Source organism: Coturnix japonica, chromosome 10 (assembly GCF_054131305.1).
Source record: "Coturnix japonica strain WE chromosome 10, WE-NBRP24, whole genome shotgun sequence".
In the NCBI taxonomy this organism is placed as follows: Eukaryota; Metazoa; Chordata; class Aves; order Galliformes; family Phasianidae; genus Coturnix; species Coturnix japonica.
This window is the reverse complement of record NC_140672.1, coordinates 12,891,439-12,909,998: the sequence shown is the minus strand read 5'-3', so window position 1 is coordinate 12,909,998 and position 18,560 is coordinate 12,891,439. Positions and strand designations below refer to the sequence as shown.

Here is an 18,560-nt window from a genome sequence, read left to right as displayed (position 1 = left end):
TTCCCCGACTAAAGGGAAATCTCCCATTCCCCGGACTCTCTCATCAACCTCCAGGGTCTGGGATTGCTGAGGGAGAGTCCTTTCACTAAAGACAGAAGCAGATGACCCTGCGGGGTAAAAGCCCACAAAAGGCAAACCACAATTAGTACCGAGACCCTGTTGCTTTTGTTGTAGAAAATACAGCGGTTTAAATGTGATAATGATCCAGATTAGAGAAACAATAGGGTTGTGTTACCTCCGCTTTAACATGTTAACTTTACAAAATTTGTTTTTGAACATTTGCTCCCCCTCCTCGTGTGTGTAGGAACATAAGGGAAAGAGATACCTAAGAAAATCTCTTAGGATGTACATTGGCATATCAGAGGGATATTGCTGGGGAACCGGGAGGGACTCTAAGCAAGAACACCCTCATCTAATAATGTAATCATTGGTGGTTAGTATATAAGTTGGAGGACGGGTTAAAATGATCCCAAAACCAGGAAAAAGGATAGAGAAAAGATGTTTAAATATTGTGTTAGATATGGCCTAGAGATCCACTACAGGGAAAATCAATATTTGGCCAAAATATGGATCTGATGAAGGTTGGGTTTGTCAGATCTCGAATTTATATGTAAAGAACAAAACCCCTTTTCAAAGGAGGAATCAGAATATGCTGCCTGTTGGATACAAGAAATCAGCCTGTTATTAGTAAAAAGAAAAAGGCCCGGACCAGGAAGGAGAGGAATTAGAAAAAGGAACTAATCAATGGGACCCTCCTGAGAATCTCCCCCCCATATAACCCCAATGTAGCACAAAGGGAGACAGGCACTGCCCCAGTAAGAGGAAATGGTAAAGCACACAGGGACATTTCACAGAAAAGAGGGGCATGCTGGGCTCAGGAGAGAATTAAAACAATGTAAAAGGGACATAAAAATTTCTCCTTTCCCAGACACTAGCTGTACCAGCACCTCAGTGTACCCCTTATGGGAGGTCCCATTGGGACAAGGACAAATATGCTATGTAAACTCCCCACTCACTAGTGGAGAAATTAGAAATTTTAAGAAGGAAATGAAATCTTTAATTGAAGATTCTAGAAGAGTAGCAGAACAATTAGATCAATTTCTGGGGCTTTCAAAACTTTGGTCCCATCAGGACCCCCTGGTAAATATAAAAGTGGGACCTGAGGGGGAAGAAGTTGTGGTTTTAGTTGATACTGGGACAGCTCGTTCATCACTGGCCCGTAAGGTGTCAGGACTCAAATTAACAAATGAGGCCTTAAAGATAACAGGGGTAGAGAGAACTGGGATGACAGTACCACTTTTTGAGAATACTGTATTAAAACTAGGGGATAAAGATGAAATTGGGAATCAAGAAAAACATGAAATAAGGCCATAAAGATAAGGGTGGAACAGCCCAAGGAACTGAATGATATGGATTGCTAAGGGAAAGTTATATGGTATTAAGGGTGTTTGTGGAAACTGAAAAATTGTACTGTTTGATCTGTGGGTTTTGAAGGGAATGGGACAAACTGCTTTGATGGTATAAGAAAGTGTAATTGCTATTGGTATACAGAAAGTATAATTGAGGGTGTGTCAAAGTGTAACTGAAGGTACAAATAGTGAAATTGTGTACAAAGGAAAAAGGGTTAAAGAGAAAGTGAGTTTATGTGTGCTGGTATGAGAGCAACCCCCTGTATTGTTTCCCCCCCCCCTCCTTGCAAGAACTCTTGGAGTGAGAGAGAGCCGGGTACAGAGACTGTTGCTGTAAGCAGCAAAGGGGGGAGGTGGGGAGGAGGGGGCAATGGAAGTGAGAATAGCCTTCATGTGCAGAGATGTAGGAAACCTGAAATCCCAGTGTTAGCACTGGACACCTGGAGAGAAGGAGGTGAAACTGAAATAGGATGTTAGTAGTTTTTGTAATGATGAGAGTTTGGAAAGTGAGAAAGTTTGGGACAGACACAGGCTGGAGGAGTAAGGACTGGCAAGGTATAACAGGGATGTCAGGACTGAAAAGAGGTGAACGATATGAAAACAAAACTGCTTGACAAACAGATAGTAAGGGAATTGGTGATAATAACAGCTGTTACTGTTGTGGTGCCAGAATAGGGCCGTAGGACCCAGAGATCCCCTCAGGGAGAGGTGGGGGGAGTGGGGGCTTGAAGTGCCCAGGGAGGGCTCCGCCCCACTGAAAGGAAAGCAGTGTGCAAACTGCAACGGGAAATTGCATCTAGGGAAGCAGGATAAAGAGATTTATTTTCTGGTGGATATGGGTGCTTCTTACTACTCATAGATGGCTTTGTAACAGTAATAGAAGCTACTGCCCAACAAGAAAAGGTTTACGGTTTTTTTTGGATTAATTAAATATAAACTAAGTAGGAATACAGAAATTCTTGTACCTGCCAGGTTGCTCTGGCAAGAAATTTAATAAAACTGGAGCTAAGGGTCCAACAATATTGACTGTTTAAAAACTGTAAGTCTGGCATTAGCACAAATGGGGAAAAACAATGTTGTACCCCAGGAGTCACAGCAATATCAAACATGATGCACTTAGGGGTGTGGGCATCAGGGCCAAACATGAAGCCCTGAATAGAAGTTAAAAGCAAGAGATTGCCCAGTCAGGGTAAAGTGGTACCCTATAAGGATACATAACTGTAGAAGGATAGAAGACTTTCTGGAGTTTGGACTCCAATTTTGCAAAAATTTTTGATAGCAAGTGCTGTAGTTTGGTACAACACTTGAAGGCAAGTAATAGAATTGTTGAATGCATACACTCAGTGGTGGCAAATCCATGCACTTTATTAACCCAGTTAAGGAATGAATAGGTGGAGTTTACCTTCTGGATTTGAAGGATGTTTCTTCTGCCTGCTTTCTGTATCACGGCTTTACAAGTCGGTGTGCAGGTTTGGAGGAGCTATCCCCCTTGCATCCGGCGCTGCGCAACGCTGGAATAAACATACCTGCTTTACAACCCATCTCTGGATTATAGAGTTTGATTCCGCAAGTCAGCTAAACATTTGTGGTTGGTTTTTCTTTTCCCTAAACAAAGCAACCTGTTTTCTGCACTTGCTGTGCCTTACGAAAATGCACAGGAATTAGGCAAGCCTGAGACTCACCAAACACCACATGTGACATTTTGTAAAAGGTCAGTTTTGCAGCAGAGAACCACATATAATTATACCAAGTGTGCAACTACTTTTCCCATGCAGCAGCAGGCAGCAATGAGGCTGTTCTCATAATAAAAATACCATTTGAAAAGTAGTGTAATTAAGTGTATATCATGATGTACCCAGTAGCAACGAGAGCTCTGTTAACAGCTTCTGGAACAAGTAGATCACTCCCATCCCCTGCAATGACTTTGCCTCCAATATCTCATGGCTGATAAATTGCAGTCTTCTGGATATGAAATATTTGCAAGTAATTTGCAAACTGCAGCTAATCAGAACCGTCTTCCATATTGTCACCAACCACTTCAGGCAGCATTGTTCCATTTTGACATCTGGCTATGAGGCATTCATGCACGGCATTCACATACATAGGTCAATAAATAGGAGGGAGGGTGATTTCAAGTACTTATGCTTCCATCAGTTTCTTCTGTGTACCTGTGCAGTAGCTGCCCATCTCACCTGGTAGGTACGAATGCTGTTTTCTACTCCAGGTCAATAAAAGCCTCCATGTTGACATCCACATGCAGATTTGTCCAGATAACACCATGGAGAAAAGCTTCTAAAAGTCAGTTCAAGTTTTTAATGAGATTGCTGATTTTTCACAGATTGTTTTCTGCAAACCTGGATCTCACAAGCCTACAAGCAAGGAGAAAGCTTATCGGCACAGCAGCAAATAGTACGATTGTGGGTTTTTTTAAATACAATCAGTATATTGTTCTATCACCAGCTGCTTTTAAGGCAATTCACTCCCATCAAACTCTCAAATATTCACCCAAGTCGGCTTTCATCCATGTTTTTACCTCCTGAGCAATTGAATCTATAGGAACTATTGGACTTGGAGACAACACAAGGACATACTGCCAGCTGAGAACCTTTCAGCTAATTCATCCAACAGCATCTAAAGGTTCGAAGCTCACTGAGGGGGAGAACAGTATTTGGGATATTAGAATTCCCCCCAAATGTATTGGGTTTATTTTTCTAAGTTTATTAATTTAAAGCTGAATTTGCACAAGTGAGGGAAAGCACCTTTCTTCCACACTGAGGAATTGGCACCATCTTCTCTCCAAAGAAAATTCTTTAAAAAGGCCCAAAAATTAAGTATACATAAATATTAATGTGTATTCATGCTCTTCTCTCTGCCAGAGTTCTGCTAAGTACACCAGTCACGTGAAAAAAGCAATCCTGAACAAGTACAGTTATTACTGCACAATGGGTAAATAGCAATCAGTCCTAGAGATACTGTTCCTATACAGGGGAGGCAAGACAAAAATAAATAAACCCTTAACCACAATAAAATCCAAACCCAGTTTAAGAAAGCTTGTATTTATTTCAGCCTCAATGGAGTCAGTTTGAAACTGTCAGAGAGACACTGTACACCTATAAACAAATTTAAGAACACAACGGAGTAACTGTTACTGTTTATTAACAACCAGTTTTAATAATACGATAAAAGTATGTCCTGAGAAAGGGGAACAAACATGCTTCTTCAAGGTTTTTTAGCTGTTCTGGATCTCAGCCGTCGCTTGATGATCAGATGATCACTTTCCTTCTTTTGTTCCTCAGATTCCTGAAGAAAACATTTCAAAAGTTACTCATCTTTTCACACAAGACTGACAAGCTCTTCTTGACACACGCAAACATATTTCTTCCCCTAAATGGATTTCAGAATGGCATTTGATTATTATATTTTATTCAGAAAACTATGGGATACCGAGATCATTTTAATGCAGCTTAATCACAAGGAACAAATATGGAGAATGTACAAAATCCTGTTTATCTTAAAAAAGCACACACATCTGAGGAAAGCCTGAAGGCAGCTTTCATTTTGAAATACTTGTTTTCAAAAGAGTATTATAATACTTGTTTTGTGAAACATGAAGCGTTCAGAAAACATTTTTAGCCTCAATCCCTGTAGCTATGACTTGCCCAGAATTTCAGTTCTCGGTTCAGTCCCATGTTCTCAGAACTACAGTGAGAGAAGAAATTGTCTCATCTTCTTCATCCTCTAACAAAAAAAATATAACATTTTGGTTTCTGCCCCTATCATTCGTCAAATCATCAAAAAATTCAGAGGGATATTACAGTATGGGCAAATGATCACTTTGCTGAACAGAAAAAGGACTCTAATATAATTAAAAGATGCAGTTCCAACAGAGAAAGAATGTTCTTAGCACAATAGCTGCCGACAGAGTCATAAAACTGGCACATCAGATCCTTTGCAAGTTGGCTTAGACAGGAGATCATAGTTTAAGCATACCTAAAAAGCTGTCTAAGTTGTGCTCTAGAAAAGCGTGTAGTAGAATAATCCCACTCCGACACATTGAAATTATCTATGATTCCAAATTAGAAGACATCTCCGTGATTGCTACATCACCTACTTAGTAAACTGTAAGCCAGCCAAACACAGAGATCTTTGAGGACAAACTAAAATAGAACAGCAGGAAGACCAACAAGAATGACTTGGTAGAATAAAGAAATACCTCAGTACTTTCAACCTCCTCCTGCAAATAGATGAAACCTCCAGTCTGTTTGGACTCCTTAGTAGTTTATTTTAAGCCAAGACTACAGTATAATCGCTTACCGAAGAAGCAGGTATATCTAGAGGGCCAGAAACGGCAGTGGAATACAGCTTCCTTTTGCGTTGTTTTGGCTTGGTCTCTCCTTCTTCGAGACTTTCAGGTTCGTTTGATTTAGGAGAACTTACTGCTGACATCAGCTTCTTGGCTAGAAGAAATTTGTTTTGATACATAAACCAATCAACTTACTGGTTTTGTGAGTCTTTAAATCACTGAATGCATAAAAAGCTTTGTAACAAACTTGGTTTATAAATGACACGTAAAATTTAAGTGAAAATACTCAGAAATTGTATTTGTTCATCGAGGCTCTTTATTGCTTCTATAGCTGAAACTGTTTATAGCTTCAGGTACGGCAGCTTAAAGCACGCATTAAAATGGAGTATGAAAGACAATCATGGCTCAGAAGTCGCTGGAAGTCAGAAACTTCAGCAGGAGTTAAACAACAGGCCTAGCTTTCGTGCTGACAGAAGCACAAGACAGAACCAACTTTCTCTGTATACTTGTAGGTTTTCACAAATGTAATAATGAATCTCTGAAGAGACGAATAAATGCATTTACTTCATAAATCAAAGGACAACTTAACATGGCAGACAAGTCTCAGAACACATACATTAATAGCCTACAGCAGAAACAAGCCATTCTACAATGTCTAGAAAACATGGAATAAAACTTATTCTACACCAACCTTTAGAGTGTATAATAGAAGGAGAGCTTTGAATAAAATCTCCAACTTTTTGCAGTGTTTCATCCTTCTTTTTAGTCAGTCTTGAAGCATGTACTCGCTTTCTCAGGAAGTAGTCTTTTCCCGATTTCTGTTCAACAGAGATGTGAACATGTGAAACAAGAGCATTGTTTAAACTTCATTTTAGTTCAACGTTATTTTAAGTTGACATTTTGAGCTTTACTACTGACACCTCTGTTCATTATGCTGATGATACCACAACGGCAAGTAATGTAGACAATTTTATACCCTTTAGGGAGTTGTCAAAATCTCAGCTATTTCAAGGCATACGTTTCTTAAAGTTTCTTAATAAGGCAGTCGTTTCTTTAAAAGTAGCTCCCAAGCTGTGGAGTTGTTTCTTACATAAGCTGTTCTAATTACATAAAATAAACAAACATACAAAACAGAAGACAACAGATGGGAAAAATCTACTACTCATACTCTGACCATGCCAAGGATACTGCTATCACATGTGAACATCTGTTTTTAATAACTGCCATGCATATTAATGATATGAACCTTAGTTTAATACAAGGGCTTCACTTACAAAAGCACACGATAATACACTAAAGCTTCTCTTCCCAACTATTCAGTGTGCAATATCCTTCCCTCCAAATCATTACACAGTACAGCCATTACACGCTCTGGGGACAGACTGACTTGCCCTTTGGTTAGCTTATGGAATTTAATAGGAAGAGCTCATAAGCATGTAAGATTCCCATTCAGGTATACACATAAGGATAAGACACTGCTTCTTTCGTGTGACCACACAATTACAGGAAGTCCCAAGCTAGCTTCAAAACTAGAACAAAAACCAACCATTTTCTCGTCACTTGCAGAGGGTGAATTAAAAGCCATGACACATTTTGTATTTTTCGTGTTCTCACTTTTCACAAAATCCTGGGAAAATAAGACAAGTTTCAGCCATGATTCTTTTGGAAAGAACAATTGATGTCACAAAAGTGAACACTTTAAACACTTTTGCTAATAGTAGGGAAGTATCTGCTAGTGGTAACTATTCCACTGTAAATCAGATAATAAATAAGCATTCAATTATAAAAACAGGACATTAAGATATCAGTATTAGACATCTCATGATGTCTAAAAAGCTGATTTATGTCTACAGGTTTCAAAGAAAATACACAATGGAGTTAAGAGAAATTCCCTTCTCTTAAACCATTATCACTGAGCTTGGCTATTAGTTTTGTTCATTAAAGCAGTTCATTGATTAAATTCTTCAACTACTTTACTGAGGTAGAAATAGCATTTTTTTAATGCTTAAATGAGAATGGTAAAAAGGCATCAGATATTTTGTTTTCTGTTGTATGTCTAGGTCATACCTCATCCATGTCATCACTTCTTTTCTTTTTTGCCTTAGTCATTTTCACTCCTAAAGGTATCATGCTGCCGTGCTGCTTTATCTCCGTCTTATCAGGTTGCAGAGGTGTCAGTGGGATTTCCAGCTCCGGTTCTGGGAACCGACTAGTTTTGCCATTTTCTGCGGACACTCCAGAAGAGTCGAGGACAGTTTCCAAATGCTCCTGATAGCACAGAAGAATTTTAAGTGCAAGTGTTAAGGTAGCCATGAGATTAAAAAGCTATAAAGCATCTGGAAAAGGATATGTAAGCATTCGATTTTCCTGCTGTAAGAACACTTGTAACAGAAGGAGTCTATTTCAGTTACAGCAGAGTTTTACCCTTCTTTCCTAGAACTTGTTACATTTAAAATTATTTCCAATCTATGATCACAAAAGAAGTTCTCCATGTTAAACTGAGCCTGATACTTTACAAGTCATTTTTTCTCAAGGGCACAGACAACTGCACTTTTTTTTAATAGAGAATGGTGGTAGAACTGACACGATTTTCTTCATCTCAACTCTGCTGCGTCAGAACTGGGCAGGAACAGGAGCATTTGATTCAAGTGTTCGATTAACTTCCAGCTTAATCTTAGGGAATTTGCCCTTCCTCTTCTACACTAGAGATGTTATTTACATAAGTAAGGTCCAGCTGGCAAGGTGCAAGCCCAGTGCAATTCATTGAAGAACTCCATTGCTATCTTTTCCCTGGAGAGAATACAGACATTCAAGCAATGACACCGTACTTAAGCTGAAGGCTATCATGTACCTGCTCATGGTCAAATGGCAGCAAATGCACAGCTAAGTGACAGGGAAATGTCAGTATGCATTTCCCCAGCAGCACTTACTGTCCACAATCCACCCAATCCTGTTTTTCTCAACAGGAACAACAAAGTCAGAACTGAGATCACCTGGACTCCTCCTTCTCTATGGCAGGAATTCAGCTAGCATACCAAAAATGAGTTCAGATGCTGGTTGAACACATGGAAGACAGGCTGCTGGGGACATCAGAAAATGGTAGATGGCTGCTTCTACTGCTGCTAGTAACTAGCAAACTCCAGTGTCCCAAACACAGACTAGCAGCTTTTACTACTTACACTGTTCCGACCCCCTGAGGGGAGTCTTCTTCCTCTCAAAAAGTTACCAAAGATTGTAGAAAGACAAAAAGTAGTCAGAGCCACTTTATCAGGCTCTGCTAAGAATCTGAATGGAGTATCACCACCCACTGTATTTCCAAGAATTAAGTTGGTTAATAAGTACTTTGTTTTTAAAATATATGTAACTGCTATTTTATGAACGTTAGCAATTAAAAACTTATATAGGAATGATTAACATCATCTGCTAACAAAACAATGTCCAGAAATCCTGCAGAGGAAGAAAATAAGTTCAATTTGCTGTGCCCGTTTCAGTGGCTCCATGAATTTTTTCCAAGTAACTTATCTAATCATGAGCCACTTCATAAGCATTAACATGAGGAGAGTTTTCAACAGCACCTGACAAAAATTCATCACACAATTGTTTCAACAGCTTTTATTCCTATCAAAGGCTATAAAAACAGGTGATCTGATCACCTTGAAAGGGATAAATAAATTAAAACTTGGGAATTGTTTAGAGAACATGAGATCTTTTCCTACTCATTCCTTGTCAAAAGCAATACAATCACAACATTTTCAGATCTGAAGTTTCATACTAACCTCAGATTCATTTAATGAAGTGAGGCTCCTAGTACATCGATGCGACAAATAATTGTCTTCAGCTTTGCATCTTAATGGAATACTTTCTCCAGTTTTAGTTTTGCTTTGTTGTTTCCTAGGCTGTAAATATTTAAAAGGAGTAAAGATTAGGCTATGCATTAGACCTCCAAAATATCTCGAGTTTTCTGAAGTTACAGTGTAAAACCTCAAGCTCAGACGCCACATGAACAGGTAAGCTGAAACACAGCACAAGTGTGGGAAGGTAGTAACATCTATTCATTGTGTGATCTTCAGATACACCCTACTGGGTCTCACTAACAGTCTCAGGCAGTATTCTGCCTCCAAAAGAGAGAAAGCGAGACATTATTTAGGGACAAAATCTGTAACGCTGGTCGTTTTGTCATCCATTCCCCCCATACTCTGCACGCTCACAGCTGCTATGTTAGAACACCAAAGGCTAAACTTCTGCCTAATCTTCAGCATCCACATACGAATACATGGAAAACTGCATGGAAAAGTTCCATAATGTACACAGAGAGATGGTGTTCTAGTAAATAAAATATTTTTGAGAAGATGAGAGCTCATGTTTGAGTGGAAGGGGTTTACAAGATGTTAACTACTGACTTTCTCTAAATATAATCATACCTTTTCATTTACAGAGTCATTCCTTCTACTTTGTCTTTCTTCAAGTAAAGGTATTTCTGGCAAACACTGAAGGCTACTGTGGTTAATGCGTTGTTTTAATTCCTTTATAAAGTCATCTTTGTCAGCCAGTTCTTTTCTTAACTCTTCTATCACAGTTGCATTATTTTAATAAACAGTAAAAACTGCTGAGTTGTGGGATTGGCAAAAGGAATTAACACACACAAGCAGTATTGCAATTACTTAGTAGCATCAGTTTTAGAATTGCAGGCTAGAACAGTTAACTATTCAGGAACAGTAACATTTCACGGATTTGTACGGTCACTGTTACAAGTGCAGTAGTCACAGAATTGCCTGGGAAGTTGTAATACAATATATTTTGATTCTTCTATTTTACTTATGTGCTTCAGCCTTCATCTCTCTTAAGATATAATAACCCGAGCTTTTATTTGTTCCCAAATCCTCGGTACTGTGAGAAAGTCGGCAGTTGTAGGGGAAGTTTTGCTATGAGAACATCTTTCTTCTCAGAGAAAGTGAATCCAAACATTCTCAAAAGAGCACAACTCATTTAGTCTTCTGTTTAGCTTCTGAAATTCTATGCTACGGCTTAGATTGGCTATCCTGATTAAAAGCTGGATGTTGAAATAAGAAATGCAACTTCCAGAGATCATCCCCCCTCTGCTTTTTGATGCTTCCCTTAATCTCTCTCCACGTCCCATTCTGTCTTTTCATGCCATTGTAGATACTACCTCAGAGAAAGCAAAGAAAGTAAGAAACCTGAGACAGAACTACTGTCTGAGTATTGAGCCTAGCTTGGGATCTGGAAATGCTGTGAATTATCGGAAAAAGCTACAGATGTCCAGTCTGACTGTAGGATCATAAGCATCAAACTGACATCTGCTTATCTGAACTACTGAAAAAATTGAAATTTTAGTAATTAACAGAAATTCTGTTTCTGTAGAACAAAAATAAAAGCTGGTGCTTTTTTTGGTTAGTTGCACATGATGTCAATACGACAGTGTTCAAGAACAGAAGCACACCCAGAATACAAAGAGCAGGTACAGGAGTTTTACAGAATTTATGGGTAGCTAATCAGGTAGGAGGAAAGGAGAGCTGACCTTGCTTGAATCCTTTAAGGCAGATTGTCTCAGTTCTGCTATTTCTGTCTCTTTTTGTATGGCAATAGAAGCCAAAGTTTTGAGCTGTTCTTCCAAAGCTTCTACTAACTGATCTCTCTCCTCACGCCAATTTTGAAGATTATGGTCCTTTTCCTCCAGCTCCTATATTTCATGATGATAGAAAAGCATACACAGTAGAAACAAGCAGAATCTTTAAGACAGCCTAGAATTAATAAGTTTTTCATATAGCATAAATAAGGACTCAAGCTGATAAAAAGAGTTTATGGTAAGACATTTCAATTAACATATCGTGATGTCACTCAACAAGATCAGGTTACATGCATGTATTATATATGTATTTACTATGCAGATTATTGTATTTAAAGCAATCTGCCAGTGCTCTATAGTGACTAATTATTTGAATATCTTTCATGGTCTACTGCTAATTTCACTTGGCCACTTTCATTTTGCTCCAATTTTTTTTTTTTTCACCTTTTTCCTGTTGCTTGGAAAACCTGCATCATTCATTTAATAAAAAATAAGAGCAAGAAAAATACCTGTTTAAGTTGTTGGATAGTATAGTCTTTATAATCCAGCTCATCCTTAAACTGGTTATTAATCCTTTCAAGTTCTTCCATCCTGTTCCTGAGGGATTCCTCCACAGAACGCATCGTGGACACCTGTAATGTAAGCACAGCTCACGGTTCATTAAAAGACTTCTGTAATCCAACCTGGCCAAATACTTCTTTGTTAAATAAAGAGGAATTCACAAACAAGTGCTGAGTAGGAAAACGACAGCAAGTGCAAGGTTACCAAGGAAGACATGAATTCATTTTTAAGCTTCAATTTTCCACCCCAAGCACACCCAATAAACTTTCAGACTAAGATCCTGCAAAATGGGTTTTAAGATATCTTCTTGTTTAATAATTAAATTTTAACTATTAGCATCACTGAAGCTGAAATTGAAGAAAAAAATATACATGCTTATATTAAAGAGCCTCTGGAAATTAGTCTATTTCTCTTCAAGTAAATAGCATTCTTCTTCCCAGTTATCAGCGTTTTTTCACAAGACTTAGGTTTTAGGCTTTGGAGTTACCACGGATACCAATGGCAAGTCACCAGTAACTTAGAGATAATAACAAGTCCCCTCCAGAGGCAGATTAGCTATTCTCTTCACAAACCTTATTCCAGACTACCAACCAACTTTACTTTCCTCTGTTCATTATCTATGCGAAACCATGTTTTAACTTGTGGTCCCCTCTAGAGCTTCAATGGCAACTTTACCTAAGATTTGCTGCTAGTCACACTAGTGTGAAATTTCCAGCTTCATAGTTAAAGTTTGAGAAGTTTTAACAGCAGAAAACCAAGCATAATCTTACAGAAAAAAATAGCTCAGTTGACTACAAACCTCGCTTTGTACTTGCTGAATTTGTTTCTCGGCATCAGAATGTTTGCCTTTTAGATCTGCATACTCTTCTTCTTTCCTCTGCAAATCTTTTTTCAAATTCAGTACAAGGGCAGAACTCTCAGAAAGAATATTTTCTAGCCTTATGTTAAAAATAAAGAGACAAAGAACATTACTGTTACACATCTCATGGAAACAGCAATTACAGCTTAATCCATGCCCTGCCTGTTGGTTTCTATTTGTAAATAGACTCTTAAATCTATCTAGACCAGTGACAAGATTTAAACAATTACTTTTGAATTTCAGCTTGCTTCTCATAATCAGATGCTGAAGCAATAAACTATTCAGATGCTATTCTGAGGGATGTACAACAAAACCACCAGAAATCCCCATATTATTCTTCATTTCCTTGCACACTCCTGTTTTCCCTTGGAACTCAAGTAGCATACCAAAGCATCCTAAAGTAGTAGTTTGGCCATTGATAAGCATGCAGATGCATTAAGTCGAAGGGATGTTCCCATTAACTATTTTTAACTCTAGTTCATTCTCAAAGGGCTCTAAGTTAACTTAGTGGTTTCTTACGATTCTATACGTTGCACTTTCTCCATTTCACTCTTTTCCTTTTCCCGAAGAGAGTGTTTCATCTGCTCCAAGCTGTTTTTAAGCTGCATAACTTCTTGAATCAGATTTGCTTCTTTGCTACTTAACTCTTCAAACTTTTGGTCTGCATTTGCAGACTTCTCCTGCAGAGTTGCTGTAACTGTCTCCAGATTAACAATAATAGATTCTTTTTCTTTAAGTAATTCATTGAGTTTTGACACATTGTCCTCCATTGTCTTGGAAGCCTCCAGGCGATATTCAAGCTCTCTTATTTTTACCTCACAGTTGGCAACTTCCTCCTGAAATTGTGCAATCACTCTCTGATCTTCTGCAGTCTTTTCTTCAAAGTCCTGAGTTTTCTTTTCTATTTGCTCATGTAACTGATTCACAAGATCATCTTCCTGACTAGTGTGAGTTGTAATCTCACATAGCTTCATTACAAGTTGACGATTATGATTTTCAGCATTATTCAGTCCCGCCTTTAGGTTTTCATTGTCTTGAAGCAGTGCTTTGATGTGCTGACTTTTTTGTGAGGAAACATCAACAATACTTCTGCATACTTCCCAAATCCTTTCAAGACTATAGTTAAAGGAGAGGTCCTGCACAAGATCTGAGATGGAAGAAGTCTGTGACTGAATGCATGCAGAACTAATTTGAGATGTCCCTGGCTCATCTTTTTCAGAGTCTGAGGAATCCTTTACACTGACAAAGTCAGTACCGATGGCGTGAAACTCTAAGTGACATTTGTATAATTCATCTAATTTGGTCCGCATTTCTTTTACTTGTGACACTTTATCAATTATATATTCTTTGGCAACTTCTATGTTGTTAGTTAGTTGGGCATTTTTGTCTTCTAGTGTCATATTTATAAATTTCTGTTCATCCAGTTCAGAAGCAATTTCCCGATAGTCAGCTTGACCCTGCAGAATTTGTTCACGGAGGACATCAGCTGTTTCTTCAGAAAAAGAAAGCTCAATACGCAGGCTTGTTACCTGCTTACTGAAATCTTCTTTTTTATTTTTTTCTCTTCTGCATTGTTCTTCAAGCACAGTTAAATGATGTTCCAAGATTTCAGTTCTTTCCCTCAGTGCTAGTACTTCCTTTCGGTACGTGGAGCACTTTTGTTTCATGTGTTCAATTGTCCTTTGCTCTACAGTGTTCTTTTTCTTTCTCTCATTTACAACTACTGTAAAACAAACAAACAAACAAACCAAAAAAAAAAGGGGAAAAGGAATGTAGCTCAGATTGATTAAAATCATTATTACATAGCAGTTCACAACACCAAGTAGCAACTTCTAAGTGAAAAACTGTCGTAATATGCAAGCCATACCCTCACATCACATAGTATTTGATACTAGTGAAGGAATTAAAGTTCTCTGGACACGTAATCAGGTGCCTCAGATTTCTATACAGAATTAACAGCAAAAGGTTTTCAGTCTGGAAGAACACTTTTACCATGGCACTACTCAAACCTTCCACTCCACACCAGTAGAAAATCTAATTAGATTTAAGAAACATGGGAACGAGATAGATAATTCACAGCTATATTCTTTCTATCTTCCGTGCCTCAGCAATCCCTATAAGGCAGCCAGGAATCACTCCATCTACATCTAAATGGTAGATAAACAGTTCTCTAAGAAATTTCATTCCAACTCACAGTCCTCTTACTTTCAAAAGGAAGATAAAACCCTGGACAAGTTGATCACTTAAGTGTTGATATCTGTCTCTCTTATTCAGTTGATCTCTAAACAAAATATGAGGATTCCTACTTCCGTCCACACTTACTCTTTTGCATATAAAGTTCACTCATAAAGTTGTACAAATTTGCAGATTCAAGTTTCCATAAATATTCCATTAGCTTGGGGCTGTTTTTTTCTTTAACTGGTGAGCAATTAGCTAAAATCACATGCATTTTCTTTCTATCAAAAGCAACTTATGCTGTATTTCATCATTGCTTTAGAATCCAGTTATGTCCATTCCATAATATGCATACTTTAAGTATTAAAAAAAATAAATATAAGTCAAGACTTACTAGGGATTGTGTCACCACAACAATATATTCCATGGTGATTCTTGTACAGTCCTTTTATTACTACAACTACAGAAATGCAGAATTTTATAGCGCCCACGTGCAGCCTGCATTACATACAGATTCACATGTACTGCATGGAAACAGCCTCTTAACTCATCTAAGGAGTTTTATATACAGCCCTCAACTGATTTAAAAGTCATACTGAAGAAACAGCAGTGGCATATTCCACCCCAAACCAGGTTTTGGTTTTGACTGCTGCTCCCAGCAACACTAGTGAGGGGAATATGATTTATAAGTAATCTAAACAATTTATGCTGAAAACAACAAGCAAGCACTAAAGCAAGATAAATAAGACTAGGGAGAAGATGTGTAATGTTCAGTCTAGAAGCTACTTACACAGGAAGTAGGGAAAAAGCATTATTACAGAGCATAGGAAACAAGACCTAAAAGCTCAGAGAATGGTGTAAATACCCTGAACTTGAAGCTGAGATAACCTAGCATCTCCTAAAACACTTTTGCTCGTGCTACTTATATAACTAATTCTACAAAAGAACCAGCACAACATACCTGTGCTCATTGTTCTACTGTGTATATTTAACATAGCTAAAGAATATATATTAAGCGGTTTTTGAAATTGGACGCTATTAATACTCACAAATAGAAGAAAATTTTAACATGATTGAATACTCAGTACTTCTTAACAGAAAACTTCATGCTGACATTGTGACTATCAGCTACCCATTTTAATTCCTATGTGGAGCATTGCTGTCATTAATTTTTAAATGAGAGCTTTGGTCATATGATTAGAACAAACCCACTACTATTTGGAGTATGGAGGAGTCCACATCCCTCCCTCAGTCTCTGGTAAGATGCTTATATGTGATGCCATTCAGTGGTCACATTAGGATTCAATATTTATGCCAAATAAAGGCAGCAGGGACAAATCATCCAAGAACAGCATCTCATCCAAAGAAGGCCTTGACTTTCTCCCTTGCACATATTTTGCAAGAGGAATACAAGAAAGGAAGGGACTACAGCTAAGTTTTAGATTTTTCCCTTCTACATTGTATATGTCTTCCGTAATTCTAGGAACACTGATGCTCAGCTGTGCCCAGAAGTGAAGTTAAATGCATCAGAGCTTATCCAAACCATTTTGCTCAAATATTGCCCATGAGCGAGCAATTAGCAGGTCGTCAACAATTTTGATAGTTGCTTCAGGAAAAACAAAACAAACAAACAAAAAAAAGCACTTGAGCAGCTGATGCTACTCAGAAGATCAGCAACAGCAGTTGAAACAATCCTAAAGAAACTGCTTTAAAACTATTACCAAATCTGCAAGTGCATCAACAGATGAGGAAAAAGCAGCAAAAAGGAAAAAAATAGTGCAAAAAACTTTTATTCTTAAGCATTCAAAAATGAACAGCATAGGACCTTCTGAAAAAGGGATATTTACATAACAGTTACATCTATTTACAGTTTAACACAGTGGCTTTTCTCCTTATACCATAAGGTACGCGCTTCACAGCCTTTTGCTTCCGATTCGGAATAGGAAGCAATTTATTGTTTTGGAAGACACCCTGTTCAACGATGGAAGAAACTGTACCTTTCTTTGGAGGTGGCTCTTCCACAGTAGGCTTATCCTCGTCAGTACTGTGCTTTCTTCCCACTTCCAACTCAGTTTTCTCTTGTTTCAGTGCTTTAACTGCAAGCACTGAAAATTGGCTGCTTTCAGTTCCTTCATTAGTGTTCTCTTCTGCCGGTTCTGCTTTAATGGTAGTTAAATGGTAGGTAGTCTTTTCCTGTATTGATATAAGATCAGTTACATTGAAGCTTAACAAAAGGAGCACTTAAGTCTCAGTAATCTTCTGTAGGCAAATATTTACACAAAACCATACAGCTAAAATATTTACCCGGTGACTCTATAGACATCAGTTACAAATCTCAATAGCAGACAGAACAAGTACACCTTCAGATAATGACAAGTGCAATACTCGGTACAGTATACAAGGGAAAGCAAGAGCCTAGCAGGTTACAAAGTAAAAGACTTGCACACAATCAAGAGTTTACCAGTTTATCAAAGAATTTCCTGTTTCCAAAAAGTCAACAAAATTACAAACATGGTCAAAAAGCAAATGGTCAGCTCTCATACAAGTTCATCACATCACACTTCTGCTAAGCTGCTAAAATCACTTTCATCGTGACAGATATAATCCAACCTTAAAGCTTAGTCAGCTCTGTCACGCATATTTTAGATTGTGTCCTTGACCACAAGTGAAGCTTCCTTACTTACAAGATGACGATTGTTAAGCCATGCTGGCACTGCCAAGGACTGATTATTCATCTTTAGTAGCTTATGAAAAGAAAAGCTTCAGAAGTGTTCAGGCCACACAATCTCACAGATAGAGTTGGAGCCTTGTTCTTGGAAGAAGTAATAGGCGAGGACATGACTACTCATCACAGTCAGCTTTAATACCATGGAAATACTAAGTTGCAGTGATGCAGACAGTCAAAGACTAAGAAGGGTCAAGTTGCTAAGCTTACAAGGTTAGAGATCTGAGTGACAGAATTAACTATAAATGTTTTCAGAGCTACTTCAGGCTACCAAACATCAAAAAATGAACAAAAACCACCAGAAGTGGTATGCACACATACTTAATCAAGCTAGTCTTCACATATTCAGTAGCTCGCAGTACATTAGTCAGGATAAAGTTTTATGGACTGCATAGAACGTGGAGATATCCTGACCATTCATACTCGTACTTCCAACTCTACTCAACATACTTTTACTGTTGCTCTTCCTCTGATGTAGGAGTGTGAGGCAGGAGTTAGTGGAACACACTGATATTTTTGTTGTTTGTGTTAACAACAACTACCTTCAGATAAATTTGAATTGTTTACAATTTCAAGCGAGTACCAGCTACATACAGAAAATCAGTTTTCCAAAAATGTGTTGATTACAAGCATAGAATTAGTGTTTTCCTTTTTTTGTATAAGGATACGGAGATGTGTAAAACTCACATAATCTTTTACTTTTTCTTCTAAATGAGATTTTAAGTCTTGTAGCTCTGTAATAATGTCATCTTTCTGCACCACGATGTCCATTAGCTCTCGAATCCTTTCATTTTGTGCATTCATTTTCTTGGAAATAAAAAATAAAAAAAATTCAGTCATCAGTTTCTAATGGAGTGTTAAGTAGCTGAATTACACAATGCATTAAAGGCAAATTCAGTTAAGCTAAGCTCAGTAAGAAATCTATTAATGGAGCCTTCTGGAAT

General features: G+C 38.0%; 2 protein-coding genes and 1 long non-coding RNA gene across 3 annotated transcripts; all 3 read right to left on the bottom strand.

The window, feature by feature from the left end:
• Positions 1-4,532: 4,532 nt before the first annotated feature.
• LOC146759380 (uncharacterized) lies at positions 4,533-6,525 on the bottom strand. The gene is made up of 3 exons (XR_014932294.1): positions 6,404-6,525; positions 5,724-5,866; positions 4,533-4,709 (listed from the first exon to the last, which is right to left on the bottom strand). It is a non-coding gene; the product is annotated as an uncharacterized LOC146759380 (long non-coding RNA).
• A 541-nt stretch (positions 6,526-7,066) lies between these two features.
• On the bottom strand, positions 7,067-12,789 carry LOC146759379 (kinesin-like protein KIF20B). The gene is made up of 6 exons (XM_085510254.1): positions 12,657-12,789; positions 11,806-11,928; positions 11,249-11,410; positions 9,489-9,608; positions 7,780-7,980; positions 7,067-7,339 (listed from the first exon to the last, which is right to left on the bottom strand). Exons 2-6 carry the CDS (start codon positions 11,917-11,919, stop codon positions 7,139-7,141), a joined length of 798 nt encoding a protein of 265 aa, XP_085366380.1. The 5' UTR covers positions 11,920-11,928; positions 12,657-12,789; the 3' UTR covers positions 7,067-7,138.
• Positions 12,790-13,231: 442 nt separating this feature from the next.
• Positions 13,232-18,420, bottom strand: LOC146759378 (kinesin-like protein KIF20B). The gene is made up of 3 exons (XM_085510365.1): positions 18,304-18,420; positions 16,889-17,084; positions 13,232-14,439 (listed from the first exon to the last, which is right to left on the bottom strand). The coding sequence occupies exons 1-3, from the start codon at positions 18,418-18,420 to the stop codon at positions 13,232-13,234; spliced, it is 1,521 nt and encodes a 506-aa protein (XP_085366491.1).
• Between the last annotated feature and the right edge of the window lie 140 nt (positions 18,421-18,560).

Coding starts and splice junctions, on each gene's coding strand:
- LOC146759378 (XM_085510365.1), bottom strand. CDS start 18,420: ATGAATGCACAAAATGAAAGGATTCGAGAGCTAATGGACATCGTGGTG. Junction 17,085..18,303: donor AAGAAAAAGTAAAAGATTAT/GTGAGTTTTACA, acceptor ATATCAATACAG/GAAAAGACTACCTACCATTT. Junction 14,440..16,888: donor AGAGCCACCTCCAAAGAAAG/GTACAGTTTCTT, acceptor TTTGTTTTACAG/TAGTTGTAAATGAGAGAAAG.
- LOC146759379 (XM_085510254.1), bottom strand. CDS start 11,919: ATGCGTTCTGTGGAGGAATCCCTCAGGAACAGGATGGAAGAACTTGAA. Junction 9,609..11,248: donor CCTTAAAGGATTCAAGCAAG/GTCAGCTCTCCT, acceptor AAATATTTACAG/CCTAGGAAACAACAAAGCAA. Junction 7,981..9,488: donor CTTCATTAAATGAATCTGAG/GTTAGTATGAAA, acceptor CTGTGCTATCAG/GAGCATTTGGAAACTGTCCT.